The following is an 18,240-nucleotide window of genomic DNA, read 5'->3' as shown; positions in this document are numbered from 1 at the left end:
CACCTTTAGAATGTCTTCTATCTAAAGAAGACCTTTAGAAGGTTTTCTATAGAAGACCCTTCGAAGGTCTTCTGTATATAGAAACCCTTATAAGGTCTTCTCTCTATAGAAGACCCTTCGAAGGTTTTCTGTCTATAGAAGACCCCTCGATGGTCTTCTCTCTATAGAAGACCCTTAGAAGGTCTTCTGTCAATAGGAGACCCTTAGAAGGTCTTCTGTCTGTAGGAGACCCCTAGAAGGTCTTCTGTCTATAGAAGAATCTTAGAAGGTCTTCTGTGTATAGAAGACCTTTAGAAAGTCTTCTGTTAATAGAAGACCTTTAGAAGGTCTTCTGTCTATGGAAGACTCTTAGAAGGTCTTCTGCCTATAGAATATCTTTAGAAGGTAATCTGTTTATAGATGACCTATAGAGAAGGTCTTCTGTCTGTAGAAGACCTTTAGAAGATATTCTTTCCTTTAACTGGTTTTCTGTATATGGAAGACCTTTAACCCAGATATGCCCATTGCTTGATCGTGATCATTTCAAAAGTATTTTTATATTATTTTAGAAGCAAATGTGAAATAATAACAGTATGTTTATATGTTTTTTAAAAATTTTTTGAAAAAAGTGGTTTTTGAAGCCACTTTTGGACACAGGGTTTTATCTTATAACTGGGAGTTATGGGACACAAAACATTTGACATGTAGTCCAAAGACACCTTTTCGGCATCTAGTTAACGTTTTTTCATAGTAGGCTCCACATCGTGTATGTTTTCGTTATAAAACTACCCAATAATTAATCGGTCATAACGCAAATCATTGTAAAAACTAAGCGATAGGTGGCAACTTTGATGAGCTAGACCTCAAAACTCAAAAATAGTAGCTCAAAATAATGGAATCACATAATATCCCAAGAGCTACAGATGTGTACTGAGTATATCACCAAAATAAACGGTACTTTGATAAACATAACATATCAAATTAGCAAGAATTTTGTGTGTCCTATATATAGGACGTTGGGCATATCTGGGTTAAAGGGGTTCTATCTATAGAAGACCTTTAAAAGGTCTTCTGCCAATAGAAGACCTTTAGAAGGTATTCTGTCTTTAAAAGCCACTTAGAAGGTCTTCTGTCTCTAGAAGACCCTTAGAAAGTCTCCTTCTAAAAAAGACTTTTAGGAGGTATTCTGCTACAGAGACCTCTAGAAGGTCTTCTGTTTATAGAAGACCCTTAGAAGGTCTTCTGTCTATAGAAAGCCCTAGAAGATCTATTATCTATAGAAGGCCGTTAGAAGATTTTCTGTCTACAGAAGATCTTCTGTCTACAGAAGACATATAGAAGGTGTATAGAAGAGCCTTTAAAGGTCTTTTGTATATACAATACCTTTCCATCATGCGTTTTCCATACTTTTTGTATAAAGAGGCCGGACATTGCAGATACAGATATTGCGGGTATTCAACATTTGTGGTTTTTTTATTTTTGTAGTAATGTGTTTTATTCTCAGGGCAGAGTTACTTACCCAACGCCTAATTGGAGAAGGAGGTATTGGATAGTTTAGCTCGCCGATCTTGAGATCGTGGGCACTTGAACATTTACGAGGGAAGTCTTCCCCTGATCCCTTAAATTGCCCGCGGTGCCACTCAACTATGCTTCCACGAAAGCCAGACAAATCTACATGTATGCAGAATATCAGCTTCAGATGAGCTATAAACCAGCAATGACACAGTCATGCCCATAAAACTTCAATGAATACGCTACATTAGCAGCGTATATATGCTTACGGTTCCATTATGTTTACATTTCAAATCAATGTACGCTGTCATGCGAAAAACTTCCGCATTTTTCCAAAAAAAAAAAAGCTTGTGTGTGTCATAATCGCTGCGACTATTGCTGCAGCAAAAAAATTAAACAACTCACAACGTAAATAAAACACAAGTCCGCTAATAGAGGCCAGAAAAACCACTAACAGCTTTACCATTACCCCACACCACTGTACACAACACACCATATCACCGAGAGATTAGTGTAAAGTGGTCAAGTAGGAAAAGTTTCAAGTTTCCATGTAAAGAGACTGACTGAACGAGCGAGCTAGCTAGCTAGCCAGAGAAAAAAGCAAACAAAAACTGCTCTGACACGCAAAAACTTTTTTATGCTGAGCAGCTGGTTTTTCATAGTGAATATTGCTGGCTTGATTTTCCTACATTTCGGGGGGCTATTATGTGAACACTTAGATTTTATTTTTTTGTTATTTTGCATTCGACAGTTGTTGGTTACTTTTGTGGTTGCGCTCTGGAAAAAATGGATAGTTGGGGTATTTTTTTTCAATTTTTGCTTTAGTGCGGGCGGCCGTCACTGACCAAAGTGTTGGCGGTGCGGTCAAACTTTGCAACCGAATGACATCTACAAATTGCGACAAGACAGCCAACCTTTTTTGTTGTTGCTAATGAATGACTAATTTTGCCGTAGTTTGAAACTATTTAATTACACGGATAATAAATCTTTAACTCGATTGGAAGATGTGTTACGAAGAAAAATGTGATTTTTTGCTGGGCGATATAATTATAAGATACTCGTAATAAAAATGGTTTATGAATTGAGACTTTTTGTAAGAACTTTTGTGACCTTAGAATTGGAGAGAATAATTTCAAATATGTGACATACACATTTTATGGTCAAAAAATTATAATAGTAACAAAATGAGAACAAGTAGAACTAGTTAATTTTCTAAACCTAGCGACGTCCTACTGAGAGGGTGCAGTTTATTGTTACCATACAAAAAACTATGGATGTGTGCTAATTCAGAGATCTGCAAGAACTGATTCTGTCGTACTACAGATTTATGTATTTAATGCTTTTGTACTGCTTGCCGCTTTATCGATCTCTTAGTTGAATTTACTCCTTCGCTCAATCTCTTGCCTTTTTTGGGGTCATAAATTATATCAATACAACAAATATTCATTGCACTTGATCTATGTACAGAATCTTGGTCTACTAAGGATTCATTGTTACTTGTTCGATATAAGTATTTATTTGCCTTTTACGAGGGCAACTAAAAAAGTTTGTGGCCTAGGCAACACCCAGTGATGCCAGACGCCATTTGACATTTTTTTTTTAAAGTTTGATAGTTTTTACGCTAAACGTACTCGGGACAGTTTGATATACGATCATGTGTTGTTTACAGTGGCTTGATTGAGACACATCCAAAACATGGTTTTTGATAAACATGGCATGGATCGTTGCTATTTTTCGGGCTCATAGGCATAGTTCCATGATTCGTCACCCTTTGAAGCACTGAGATCGTATTTTTTCGAAATTTCTTTCATAGCAGAAAACCCCCATTTACGCCGCCAAGTGCTCATGGGACATCAAATGTTAGTTGGTGGAATAAATGCCCAAGGATGTCTCTATCTCACGGTATATAACATAGCGATCTTGCATCACGAACTTCGTTGTTTTTTAGCGAGTATCGGCCACGATTGAATTCATTAAACCAGTTTCTCATAGTGCCACAGGATGGTCATTTATTTAATTTAATCGATGCCATTCCATTCGTTGTACTTGCGAGTGGTTCAAATAGCAAATAACACTGTGCAACAAAATTCAAAATGGTGGGAAAAACCGAGTTGATTATGAAAGTAGAGCTAAAAATATGAGACACGTGTATCGGCGTTTTTAAAGTTTACATCGGAAAGTACCCAAAGTAGGCGGGGCAAGTTCCGCCCATTTCTAGTTTTTTTTCGAAATATTCGAGTTAAGCTATCTTGGAATCCTTGCATTTTAGGTATATAGTGTTTTTGGCAACTTTACAGAGGAGGATATGGGGAATATTTTTGTTAAGAATTTTAACCCTCATGCGGTTCACCAAAGGGGTCTTTTTGGTCCATTTTTATTTAAATCTTTGACATATTATTAATTTTTCGAAAAAGTACCACGGTGACGAGTATGCATACTATTCGTTGCATTTGGGAATGGTTTGAATACCCACCACATTTTTTGCGACAAGCATTGTTTAGTGAATCATTTTGCAGAGTGAATCATTTTGTTGCACAATTCATTAGTTTTTATGCGTACTAATATGCCATTCATTTTGGAAAAAAAATGTGCGATTGTACCTTTTTGGTATTCATGCAGATCTCTGGCACATTGTGAGCTTATCTCAGTGCATTGTATTTCCTAACTAACGAAACCAGGAAGCTGATACATAGAACACTGATTTAATATTCAGTCAAGAAGTGTGTCGGTGATACGAAGTGTGAGATCATGAAGATCCTATACCAGGTTTAAAGGGTCACCCAACTTAAATAGCAAAAAACTAGTTTCCACGAACATACCTGAAGGGTTATATCCGAAACCGAAGATGGGTTATATCGGCCCACTCCTTCTGGTACCTCCACCACAAAAGTTCGGAAATGTTCAGAAAATTTGTGCGCACGATAACTCTTGAAGGAAGTAGCCGATTTAGTCCATACTTTGCACATCGTGAAATTTCTACCAGACTTAAATAAGGTTCCAATATCGGTCCACTCTTTCGGGTACCGCCCACACAAAATTTCGGAAAAGGTCAGTTAAGGACCTGCTCTCGAATCGCTTTGATTTTTGTTGTAGCAACTTGTATTCACTGCCCCCTATAAGACGGTATAAGTTTCATCAGGGGTAAGTCCATACTACCTGAGAAAATAGCTTGAAAGGTACAAAAAGCACTTATGACACCGTGTGTAGTGGTTGGAGCGCAAGATAACTCTCGAACGGATTTGCCGATTCGCTCCAAAATGTGGCCTTCGTAATACGAGTATTTTGTGCAAACTTAGATTAAGTTCGAAGATAAGCCATATCGGTCCACTCCTTCAGGCACCTCCCCCACAAAAGTTCAAAAATGTTCGGAAAAATTGTGCGCACGATAACTTTTGATGGGAGTGACCGATTTGGTCCATACTTTACACATCCTAATATATCTACCAAATATAGGTCAGGTTCGAATATGGACTATATTTGGCCACTCCTTCGAGTACCTACCACACAAAATTTGGGATAAATTCATTTTAAAACCTGCTCTCGAATCACTTTGATTTTTGTTGAAGCAACTTGCATTCGCTGCCTCAATTACGGCAGTAAAAGTTTTTTCAGTGGCAAGAAAAAGTTTTTCCAGGGCTTCTTGAGAAAACAGCCCGAAAGTTGTAAAAAAACACTATGGCACCATATGTAGTGGCTGGAGAGTTCGAACCGAATACTGCGTTCGTCCACTATTTCTTCGAATATTAGATGAAATTCGAAGGTGGTGCTTATAGGTCCATTCCTTCCGGTACCTCCCCCACAAAAGTTCGAAGATATTCGCTAAAGCAACCTAAGCTAAGCTAAGCAACCTATTTGGTCCAAACTTTCGATCTCTAAATATTGTCGAAACTTATTTTATGTTCAAATTTGGGCCCTATCTGTCCAATCCACCCACACAAATGTTCAACATTTATGTGTGGTTCGAGGATCCTTTCGACATTTTTACCGAAAGTTTTCCTAGTGGCCCTGTTTACAGTGATATTTTGTTTTTCGTAGGCTAATGTGAAAAAGCCCTAGCAAATTTTTGAGCATAAGTCCTATCCATACTTTTGTCGGTTCATACCCCCAAATTTGAAAACCCCCTAAATACATGTTTTTTCTTTTGGGAGAAAAAGTATTTCAATCCAGACAGACTGAGGGTATATCTATGTCGGCAAAGCCGACTGATACTTTTTAACTTTATATTGAAACAAACAACTCTTCCCTCAAGTTGGTCTCGAGTTTGGTCTTTGTTTAGTTTTGTGGGTCTCGCCCCTTTGTAGCGTTTAGCTACTTTGGCGTAAGATGACAGACCCATGCCAATCCCCTCAGTCATATTCGAAATTCAGGATTGACTATGCTCGTCCTTATGTAAGACATCCTATCTCTCCAAAGACCTCGAACATTCATTCCGTCTCGAACATTATTGCCGAAAGCTTGTGAAAAGCAAAACATTTCTCGATAGAAAAAAATATTTTCCTTGAAAAGGCAAGAGAAGACTTCTTTCATTTCAATGTGATTTGGCTTCTCCAGTCTAGGGATACGTAAAATAGATTGATCGATTATTAGCAGTAAAATTTCAAAAAGTCGTAGATGACTATTGAATGTGCGAAACCCGGAAATCTTTCGAAAGACGGAGTCAAGTATTATTCGTAGTCGACTATTAGTCGTAGCTAACTATTGAGTGTGCTAGAACCGCGACGGTACTTTGTATACATATACATATACATCACGAATCGCATCAACGAAAATAATTCGATTGTAATCGGGTTTCGGCGGTTAACGAATAATTGAAAGTCGACTTTTAGAACACTCTTAAATAATCGACTAAGGCGGCCGTCAGACCATCTGCTTTTTCACATGTATGTTGTCACTTTGGGTATACTAATACTACAGAACAGCTGATGTCATACATGTGAAAAAGCAGATGGTCTGATGGCGGCCTAACCGAAAATTGAGTTTTAAGTTTTGCACGAAAACCGAATAATCAGAAAACCGATTATTGCATTTCACTGCGCATCCCTACTTCAGTCCCATTCGGTAGATGAGCCAATATCTTATTCTTTCAGATTCGTCATATCTGATGTGTTTACTGTAAGAAAGAATCACCAATATCTGTCCGAAGCATTAGAAGGTGAATTCAATTTTTCCAATCGAATCGTGTTGGCAGCTTTATACCTCTTTTGGCCCAGCTTGGTAAAACTATTTCGAACCAAAAAATTAAAAAATAGATCGATTGTTTTTAATTCTCGTTCCATTTTTAAAACTATAATCGACAACGCAGAAAATGTTGTATCTTTAGAATCCACTACAGAAACTATTATCGAATTGACTAAACAAAGAAATAACCTCTCACTGGAACTAGTATCTTTTCGCTTAAAAGTTCTAATTGATTATTTCAATATTAACAATAACTATTCTTTGTTTTGTTAAAACAAAATTTTGTCTGGGACTTTCTTTTTAAAAGTTGATAAAATATAAAAAACAAGTTTTTTTTAATTTAGTTGCAGCATTATCAGCTGCATCATAATCTAAAACAGCCAGCCGGTATTGATTCTGAACAAATAATTTTCTTTTGATGCTATTAGTCTTGTTAGCAGATTTGGCATTTCTGATGAAATTAGCATTAAAATTAAATAAGAAAAAACTAAGAAAAGCGATAAAACAAAAAACACGATTACTCATTTTAGATGTTAAAAAAATATACAAAACTAAAAGACAGACTATATTAGATTCCCATAAAAATTGGTGCATTGGAATTTGTTTGAAACAACGACATGGAGCCTTAGTCATTCATTGCATTTTAATTTATTTGTATTATTCTAACTATTCATTTAGTTAGTCATAAACTTTTTGGAGTTTTTCTTTTGTTCAACCACCATAGGAAAATTAACCTTGACAGAGTTCATTAACATTTTTATGCGCATCTGAGCTTTCTACGGTTCGTCAAAACTTAACAACATGTGATGATGATGATGATGGTGATGATTTTGATGATAATTTATGCTGTGGGCTACCTAATTGACCGGTCAATAACCATAGCATATACACATATGTATGATTACTTCTGTCAAAGTGGTTTCTGTTTTATTTTGCTTCCAAAAAGTTCTATTCTTTTGCTTTTTTATATCTTTTTGATTTTTTAATTTGGAATATTATTAATAAATAAATTCCCACAGAAAGTGCTCGTTTTAACGCCTAAATATTTATATTTTAAACCTGTCAATGGGCCCAGTTATGTAAATGAACAAATTTAAAATTTCACTTTCGTTTCAAGTTGAAATTTAAAAATAAACATCTACATACATACATCTGCAGGCATCTGTGTGTTTTGTAACGTTTTTATAGTTATGAAAGGAAATCGATGGAAATTAAAATGCTAAATAACGAAATAAAACTTTTATAACATAAATGTATTTTACAAGTTCACTTTGTAAAATTATCGAATATTCACTCGGAAATTGTAAATAAATAAGATATTTCAATTATCGACCAACGCCTGTACTTAATTCTGTTAACAACCCAGTAAACTGAAATTGAACTAGTTCCGTTCCTTATCTTTGAACCCCATCCGATTTGTATGTAAATCAATAAATTTTATGTGCAACATTTATGGTTAAATAGTATTTTTTACTTTTTTACATCCTGCGAATCTAAAGCCAAGTAACAAAAACATCTCTAATACCCCGGTTACACTATTGAAGGTTAACCCACTGGGTTTAATAGATCCAGTGGGTTAATCTTTGCTGGTTACACTTAGCTTTTCGAGGATATAAACTGTCAGCTGATGTTTGTTTACGTATACATTAGGGTTATGACTTTTTTACAACCCTATATCCCTGTATAATAGCGTGATGAGTTTTGCCATAAGATTACATAAAATCTTAATTATAAGGTGATTCGGTGAAAAAACCTCACGCACAAAATGATTTTAAAATTTGAATTTATCAACATTATGGACAATTTTTTGAAGTCACTGAAAACAGATATATAATTGAAAATAAACTTTAGAGCCACGTGAGGTAATTAAAATGACACAAATATTATTTCTCACTATTTTTCTTCAATTCTGAGAATCGTAAAAATGTCGTAAACCCTTTTATTCAAAAATATAATTTTTTAACAAAAAACAAAAAATTTAAAATTTTTTAAAGTGATTTTTTTCGCGACTTTTTTAATATTTGAATGAAATAAACGTTATTATAGTTATTAGTAGGCTTATATTTATTCAATCGTACAACAAAAAATTATTTTTAAAATTTTTTTTTATTTCATATATTTTTTCAAAAAATTATTTTTTTAAAATCGATTTGTGCGTGAACTTTTTATATTTCAATGGAATAAACGATAGCATAGTGATTAATAGGCAAAAGTTCATTCATCCCTGCTACAGGAAATCATTTTTAATGACAAATGTCAAAAAGTCATAACCCTAGTATACATACAAAATAACTAATAAAGTCGTGTGTTACACATTTACAATTTCTCGTATGAGATATCGTCCCCACTTTGCTCATATTGGTATATTTTAGACACAGGGATAAATTTTTGTATCAGGTATCAATCGTACTTTTTTTTAAAAGTGTCTAATGGAAAAAATAAATAATTTTATGATTTCCAAATAACGTGAGTGTGATTCTCATTCATATGAGAATACTAGACACTTAAAGAGTTCGGTTTTTCGCTAAAAAGGCATCATTTCAAAAACTGAGAAGCCAATTGATAATTCCCTTCGCCGGGATGAAATCATGATATTGGTAGCGATCAGTAAAATTTTGCAACACTGTCAGTTCGTTTTGAAAAACCATTACTCTCTGTAATAGAGGGTAATAAATGAAGTTGAGCCAATGGGGTAATACTCCACTCAAACAATCGAAAATTTCCAAATAACTTTAAATTTATTAACTCCATAAAATCTCATGCAACCAATCGTAAACGTGTAAAACACGACAAACTCTGTTGCAAAAACAGTTGCAACTTTTGGTACTTTTTTAGTAGAGTTGGATTTTTTTGCACAAATACCGAATACAACACTGTATTTTTGGTGGATTTGTGCCGGATTTAAAATAAACCCAGCCATGAGAGGATTTAATTTTTGTATGGCAAATCTGGTCAGATTTGAGCAGATTAAGCAAATAAATCCTCATGAAGTGGGTTAACCCGGCAAAAAGCTGTAGTGTAACCGTGCTATAAGGTTAATAACAAAATATTTTTACAAATTTTTCTCATGCTAAAGTCGTAATTAAGATACGAAAATCATGATTTTTTGCAAGTAAAAAGATGTAATCCGGAATCTTTGCATGCGTGATTCAACTGGATATCGTGCATATCGTCCTGAAACAATTTTTTTTTTTTAGTTTTTTTAAGAAAAAATACTTTTTTAAGGTAATTAGGACCACTGATGTCGAAATTGTACTCAAACAAATTTCCGATTTTTCGTTTTCCCCGAAAATGGTGTTCGAAATTTCAAACACTAGCGTTTAGCTTATATGAGTAAAGTAAAAGAAAACAAGTAAAAAAGTATCAGTCAGCTTTGCCGACAGAGATATACCCTCAGGCTATGTAAATTTCATCTACGGACAGATCGAATGCATTTCGGGTTTTTCCAGAATTTTGTGGCCCTTTTTGGATATTTGAACTTGCCGACAAAAAATGTGGATTAGAAAGTGTTGCGGAGGAGGTACTTGAAGAAATGGACCGACACATAGTCCATTACGAAAGTGGATCTTATTTTGGGAGTCATATCTTTTCGATAGATATCACACCCACTTGTCATTTTAGTGGGTCATCGTATCAGAATTTTGGAAGCATAGACTTGTCTACGGAAAACATAATATCGCTGTAAAAAGGACCACAACGAACACCATCACATTTCCAAAGGATCTTCGAACAGATTCTAAACTGCACTTAGACACAAATGTTGAACTTTTGTGAGGGAGGTACCCTAAAGTAAGGACCGATGTAGGCCATTTTAGAAGTAAACCTAAACGGTATTGCCCATCTTCGAACTAAAACTAAGTTTGGACAAAATATGACGAAGGCCAAATTTTTGAGCAAATCGGTTCGAGTTCGAGAGTTATCGTGCTCTCCAGCCACTACATATGGTCACATAGGGGCTTTTTACATCTTTCGGGCTGAAGTATGGACTTGCCCCTGAAAAAACTTTCACCGTCTTAATGGAGGCAGCGAATGCAAGTTGCTTCAACAAAAATCAAAGTGTTTCCAGAACAGGTCTTAAAGTGAACTTATCCTAAATTTTGTGTGGGAATTACCCGAAGGAATGAACAAATGTAGTCCATATTCGAACCTGATCTATAGATCAGATCAGTAGATAATTTAGGATGTGTAAAGTATGGACCAAATCGGTCGCTATCTTCAAGAGTTATCGTGCGAAGAATTTTCGGAACATTTTTGAACTTTGGTGGGGGAGGTACCTGTAGGAGTGGGACGATATGGCTTATCTTATTACTTAAACTAAGTTTGGTCAAAATATTATGAAGGTAAAATTTTGGACCGAATTGGCAGATCTGTTCGAGAGTTATCTTGCACTCTAACCCCTATACACGGTGTCATAGGGGGTTTTGCACCTTTCAAGTTATTTTCTTAGGAAGTATGAACTTGCCCCTGGTGAAACTTCTACCGTCGTATGTAAGGCAGTGAAAACAAGTTGTTACAACAAAAATCAAAGCGATTCGAGAGCAGGTCCTAAACTGACCTTTTCCGAAATTTTGTGTGGGAGGTATCCGAAGGAGTGGACATCATCTATGTCTGGTAGAAACTTCACGATGTGCAAAGTATGGTCCAAATCGGATACTCCCTTCAAGAATTATAGTGCGCACAAACTTTCCAAACATTTTCGAACTTTTGTGGTGGAGGTACCGGAAGAAGTGGACCGATATAACCCATCTTCGAACTTAAACTAAGTTTGGACAAAATATTACGCCAAATTTTGGACCGAATCGTTTATCCGTTCGAGTTATCGTGCGCACCAGCCAGCCAAACAGACGGACGGACGGACATGGCTAAATCAACTCTAAATTGTCTGAAACGGATATCGTCCAAACATATTTAGGGTCTATGAATGTGTATATACTCTCGTCAGCATAAATGCTGAGGGTATAAAAAAACAAAAACACTGTGGGCAATCATTTTTTCAGTGAATACAAAGCGTTTGTCGTGAAGAAAATACATTTCTGTGACCAAGTATCCGCGTAAATGTACAAAACACATTTGCATTTGAAAAACGATAAATTCTAGGACAGAGAAGCCATGACATAGTCGATACGTCCGAAGATTTGCTTTACCACCAATGAAACCAGGTAACGTAATTTGGAGACTATGTGGGTTCGTGTCCTTGGCTTTCCTTTTTCACTTGCAAATAATTTCCGATCATCAAGCTTAACTCTAAACGAGAAAATTAATAAAAAATATAATTTTATTTATTTTTTATTATTGATCTTATAGTTCCCCAATGTACAATATTTAAATTAATAATTATAATCTTGTATTAATTTCTAATAATTATTTTAAAATTTTTTCTTCATTTCAGTAAAATCTCTGATAGAAAAAAGAAGAAGGCTCTCGATGGGGCGGATTATTTATGCAATGTCTGCTGTGCAGACATTGATCCAGAGGATGCTAAAACGTGAGTAATAGAAATTTTAAATTAAAATTTGTTTAAACGCTAACATGTGCACCACCATCGGTTTTTTATTTTGTCAACAAAATAATCGCGTGCCGATGTTGACCATTGAACACACAACCCTAGGATTACCATACTCATAACTAAGTACGTAGTAATATAAATAGTTATTTTTGTTTACACTACTTTGTAATGGGTTATGTAATGACTAAAGGATTCCAATTTTTGCTGGGTTACCACCGATAAAAAATATATTGTCAATTCAATGAGTGCGAAGCCACTTAAAAATTATCGAATTAGGAAAAACCTTTTAAGGCAGCAATAAATACAAAGTCAATATCTCTGGATTCAGAGAAGATAACCATTTTGGTAGAATGTCCGCCTCGAACGATCAATGTAAAAATAAAATAGTATTTATTTAAAGTGGTGGCTCAGCAGTTCCTGTATAATTAAAGGACTCGGTACATAAGCAGCTGGCTTTTTTACTTATGTCATTCTGGTAAAATACTAAAAGCCAAAGGAATCCTAGCCAGTGCCATATATCCAATATATGGATAGTCAAGTACAGATCCCATGTTAGATCTCATTTTTGGATATGATATTATTATCGGACACGTTGGTTAAATGGCTTCCGTCTATTGTTGCGTGATCTGCCTACTGTCAAGCAGTTTTTGGGTATGTCAAGTTGTTCGAATCTGTTCACAATATTTTCAAACTGTTTTTAAAACAAGTAAGAAAAGCGTTAAGTTCGGTCGGGCCGAACTTTTTATACCCTCCACCACAAATTTCAGCCATTTCGGTGGATTAATGTGGCCACAACCTTCAAAATACCGAAATTCGGAAGGTACCGTTCTATGGGGGCTATATGATGGCGTAGACCTATACCTACAAATTTCTGGGGGAATGTTTTATACGCATAAAGAAGACTAAATACCAAATTTCAGCCGTCTCGGTGTGATAATGAGGCTAAAACGTTCAAAATATCGAAAATCGGGAGATATTGTATTATGGGGGCTATATCAACACGTGGACCTATATAAACATTTTATGGTAGAAATGTTTCTTAGCCTCTGGAAACACAAAATACAAAGTTACAACCGATTCTTTGGTCAAATGGGTCTAATACATTCAAAATATATTAAAATGACGCGTACTTTATAAGGGGCCTTATGTGGGGCCTATACCAAAACGTGGACCTATATAACCCAATTTTGGTAGGAATGTTTTCTGGCCTCTGAAGACACAAAATACCAAATTACAACCAATTCTGTGGTCAAATGGGTCTAATACATTCAAAATATATTAAAATGACGCGTACTTTATATGGGGCCTTATATGGGGGCTATACCAAAACGTGGACCTATATAACCCAACTTTGGTAGGAATATTTTTTGGCCTCTGGAGACACAAAGTACCAAATTACAACCAATTCGGTGGTAAAATGGGCCAAATATCTTAAAAATTCCTTAAAACGACGACGCGTCACGCGTCATTTTGTATGGGGGCTATACGAAAGCGTGGACCTACATAGCCCGCTTTCAATACCAAAAGTCCTACGTAAATATAAGATATTTTCCCAAAATTTCATCAACCTACGTCAATCCGTTCGGACGCTAGAGTGATTTCCACAGACGGACAGACGGACGGACATGGCTATATCGATGCAGAATTGCACGCTGATATAGAAGAATATATATACTTTGTGGGGTCTACAATGATTATTTCCAGTAGTTACAAACGTAGTGACAAACTTAATATACCCCCATCCTATGGTGGAGGGTATAAAAATGTCTGAACCCGTTTAAATATAGGCCATTGAAAAAAATATAAATAATTCATACCAAAGACGAGTCGCAAAAAACAGTAATCTTTGGAAACAAACATTCGAAGGGCAATAATTTTTACATTTCCAATGTATTCATGTAAATTACTTTCAATTTTCGTATATATTATAAAATATTTTATATTTAATACATTTAAATAATTCATTGATGTCGTCATGAATTATGAAGCGCAAAGACGCCGGTTCGAAGTCTTCAAATTATTTAAGTGCATTCGGCGTATAATACACCTTAAGAAATGCACCCTTCAATCATTCAGTTAATGTCAACAATTTTTCCGTTAGAGAATAATTGTATTCAAATTGGATGCAAATTGAGATGTTACGACTTGAATGGTCTATAATAGTACGTTTATATATAAGCGGATTTAACAAACCCACTGGGTTTCAAATGTCAATTTCTTTACGTATACGTCAAGTAAAGAAAATGATTGCGAACGAAGAACACCCATACTTTGGTTTTCATGGGAAAAACAACTATAAAATTTAAAAATCATACACGAGTTTAGTTGTTTTTCTTTCATTCGACATAGTGAAACAGGCTGTAAATATAAACACCTGTCAATATTTTTGTTTGTTATTGTACAACAACAACAACAAAACGTACATTCGGTCCTCGGAAACGACCAGAGGGGTACAGCGCTGACTGAACAAATTGACAGCTCTACGTTTTGAACGGTCAATGAGGACGCCCCTACCAGAAATAGGGGAGAGTGTCACAGCTCGCCAGACATAACCATCGTGTCACCTGGTCTGACAAATGACGTTACCTGGCAATCCGTCATTTCCCTTGGATCAGACCATCTCCCCATAATTGTCTCTGTTGGCAGACCACCCGATTTCATTACCTCTGAACGCCGCACATTCGTCAATCATAAGAAAGCTGATTGGCCGGGTTTCAGAGAGTTCACCAATCACCGCTTCAGAGAACTGCCCAAACCTTCTGATGTTCGGGTAGCGGAAAGGACGTTCCGAGACATCATCACTGCTGCAGCCGCTCGCCATATTCCTGCTGGTCGAATACCCGAAGTAAGACCAAACTTCCCAGCAGGGGCGACGGGATTAGCAAATGAGCGTGATGAGCTTCGCCGAACCAACCCCAATGACCCCCGAGTTAGGGAGCTGACACTGGAAGTTAACAGGCAGGTCGGCGAGCATAAGCGGAACAAGTGGTTAAATCATCTGAAGAGTTGCAACATTGGAGCCGGTATAGGTGAATTGTGGGCAACGGTTAAGTCACTCTCGAACCCTGGAAGAAAGGGAAGATAAGACTTCAGTCACGTTTGGCGACGTTACGTTGACTGACCGAAAGAGGTGCGCAAGTTATTTCAATCGACATTTTGTCGAGCACCCCGAGAGTGACAGGGCGAAGAGAAGAGTATTACGTCGCTTCAGATCTCTTCCTGCCAAGGAGGAACCACCACAGTTTACAATGGATGATGTTGCCAGTGCCATCAGGAACGCTAAATCATCAAAAGCGTTGGGTCCTGATGGAATCTCCATGGTAATGCTGAAGCAGCTGGATGAGCCGGGAGTGGAGTATCTCACTAAAGTTCTCAACTTGTCGCTATCCACCCACATCGTTCCCGAAGTCTGTAAAATGAGCAGGGTGGTCCCACTACGGAAGCCCGCAAGGATGCCGGCAAAAGAGAATCGTACAGGCCGATTTCGCTTTTGTCGCCCGTAGCAAAAGACCCTTGAGGCCTTAGTATCAGAAATAGCTATCAAGTTGCCGATCATCAGCATGAATTCCGTAAGCAGCACAGCACGACAGCTGCGCTGCAGGCCATTACCACACATATTTGTCAAGGACTCAACCAGAGACGGTCATGCGATAGAACAGTGATAGTGGCGCTTGATTTATCAAAAGCCTTTGATACAGTCAGGCACTCCACGCTGTTTGAGGACATTGAGCAGACAACCCTCCGGCCAAGCTTGAAACGTTGGATAATCAATTATATGTGTGGACGCCAGTCGTACGTGGAATTCAGGAACAAGAAGTCCAAACCCCGTAGAGTGAAACGGGGAGTTCCCCAAGGTGGGGTGTTATCTCCGGAACTGTTTAACCTCTACCTCTCCTGTATTCCGCCCCCTCCAAACGGCATCGAGATCGTAACGTATGCGGATGATGACATCTGTGAGAGACTGAACAACTATTTAACCATTCCATTCGAGGAATATGCAGATTTCCGCCACAAAATCAACAGCCACTCTGTTCACCACATGGACAGCGCAGTTTGGAAGAGAATTGAATGTCGTGGTCGACGGTAGCAGAATTCCGACCACAAACTGCCCCCGACACTACTTTCACGTCGTGCGCGTACGCCACAGCTATCTGCGACAAACTGAAAAGTAGGAACAAGGTCCTCAAATCCCTAGCAGGCAGCACTTGGGGTGCAGATAAAGAAACCTTGTTGACCACATATAACGCGATAGGTCGGTCTGTGGTAAGCTATGCGGCGTCAGTTTGGTCCCCGGGATTATGTGATACGAATTGGAAAAAAATTCAAACCTGCCAGAATGCCGCCCTGAGAACAGCAACAGGGTGCCTCCTCAAATCTTCAGTGGACCATCTACATGAGGAGGCAAAGATTCTTCCAGTAAATCAACACAATGCGATGCTTTCGTTGCAGTACCTGCTTGGATGTTACCGTGTGAGCCATCCCAATCACCATCTTGTGGGTAGGCCCAACACATTCAGGCAGATCAGGAAGGATATCCATGCTCTAGAGGGAGAGGACCAACGATACAGGAGAGAACCCCTAGATCAACAAGCATATCAAGCAGGTTTAAATAGTATTCACACGGATGCAGTTGCCAAGGCCTTAAGCAATTATAGTGTGAATAAATTCCTCGAAATACATCCCCCATCTATTGCAGCTGAGGAGCGTCAGCTGCCACGACAAACTAGAGTAGTTTTGGCTCAGCTACGCTCGGGATATTGCAGTCGTGCAAGACATCTGCCCAGTATGTGGCATGGGCCCGCACGACACAAAACACCTGTTCAACTGCCCAGCCAAACCTACTCATCTAACTCCAGTTGATGGATCTGTGGTTACATCCCAACGAAGCAGCCACTATCCTGGAAATGGAGATAGACCCAGATCCAGATTGAACAAAAGAACGAACATACAAACATAATAACAAACACTGTTACAACAACAACAACAAAACGTACTGGGATTTTGTCCCCCTTTTTATACCCTCAGCCTTTAGGCTAGAGAGGGTATATACACTTTGATACGATGAAAATGTGCCTCATCGAAATAATGGTTTTAGACCCCAAGTATGTTTGGACGAAATGTGTTTCAGACAATTTGGAGTCGATTGAGCAATGTCCGTCCGTCTGTCTGTCTGTCTGTCCTGCTGGCTGGAGCGCACGATAACTCTCGAACGGATAAACCGATTCGGTTCAAATTTTGGCTTTCGTAATATTTTGCCCAAACTTAGTTTAAGTTCGAAGATGGACTATATCGGTCCACTCCTTCCGGTACCTCACCCACAAAAGTTCGAAAATGTTCGGAAAATTTGTGCGCATGATAACCCTTGAAGGGAGTAACCGATTTGGTCCATACTTTTCCCATCGTAAAATGTGTACCAGACTTAGATAATGTTTCAATATAGACTCAATTGGCCCACTCCTTCGGGTACCTCCCACACAAAATTTCGGAAAAGTTCAGTTTAGGGCCATCTCTCGAATCGCTCAAATTTTTGTTTTAGTAACATGTATTCACTGCCCTCTATACGACGGTACAAGTTTCATTAGGGGCAAGTCCATACTTCCTGAGAAAATAGCCTGAAAGGTGCAAAAAACCCCTATGACATTGTGTGAGGTGGTTGGAGCGCAAGATAAATCTAGAACGGATCTGCTGATTCTGTCCAAAATTTTGCCATAGTAATATTTTGCCCAAACATAGATTCATTTTGATGATAAGCCATATCGGTCCACTCCTTCAGGTACCTCCCCCACAAAAGTTCAAAAATGTTCGGAAATTTGTTCATACCGTAACTCTTGAAGGGAGTGGCCGAATTGGTCCATACTTTAGAAATCCTAATATATCTAAGAGATATAGATCAGGTTCAAATATGGACTCTATTTGTCTAATCCATCCGGTGCCTCCCACACAAAATTTCGGATAAGTTCACTTTAAGACCAGCTATCGAATCACTTTGATTTTTGTTGAAGCAACTTGAAATCGCTGCCTCAATTACGATGGTAAACGCTTTTTCAGGGGCACGTCCATACTTC

At 37.7% G+C, this 18,240-nt stretch overlaps 1 protein-coding gene across 9 annotated transcripts in view; it reads left to right on the top strand.

Annotated features, from left to right (window-relative positions):
* The window catches only part of M7BP (Myosin-7a binding protein), a 246,315-nt gene that overhangs the window by 135,938 nt on the left and 92,137 nt on the right, over nt 1-18,240 (top strand). For all 9 annotated transcript variants that reach the window (XR_012413346.1, XM_073991463.1, XM_073991462.1 and 6 more), the window contains one exon: nt 12,059-12,154. Coding sequence is in view for 8 of the 9 variants with exons in the window: in XM_073991463.1 (XP_073847564.1) it covers nt 12,059-12,154 (96 nt within the window). In the remaining variant the exon portion in view is untranslated. The remainder of the gene's footprint in view (nt 1-12,058; nt 12,155-18,240) is intronic.

This window comes from Musca autumnalis, unplaced genomic scaffold, assembly GCF_047663935.1.
Source record: "Musca autumnalis isolate F117 unplaced genomic scaffold, ASM4766393v1 scaffold_5, whole genome shotgun sequence".
In the NCBI taxonomy this organism is placed as follows: Eukaryota; Metazoa; Arthropoda; class Insecta; order Diptera; family Muscidae; genus Musca; species Musca autumnalis.
The sequence above is the reverse complement of the archived record's forward strand: the minus strand, read 5'-3'. Positions and strand labels throughout refer to the sequence as shown.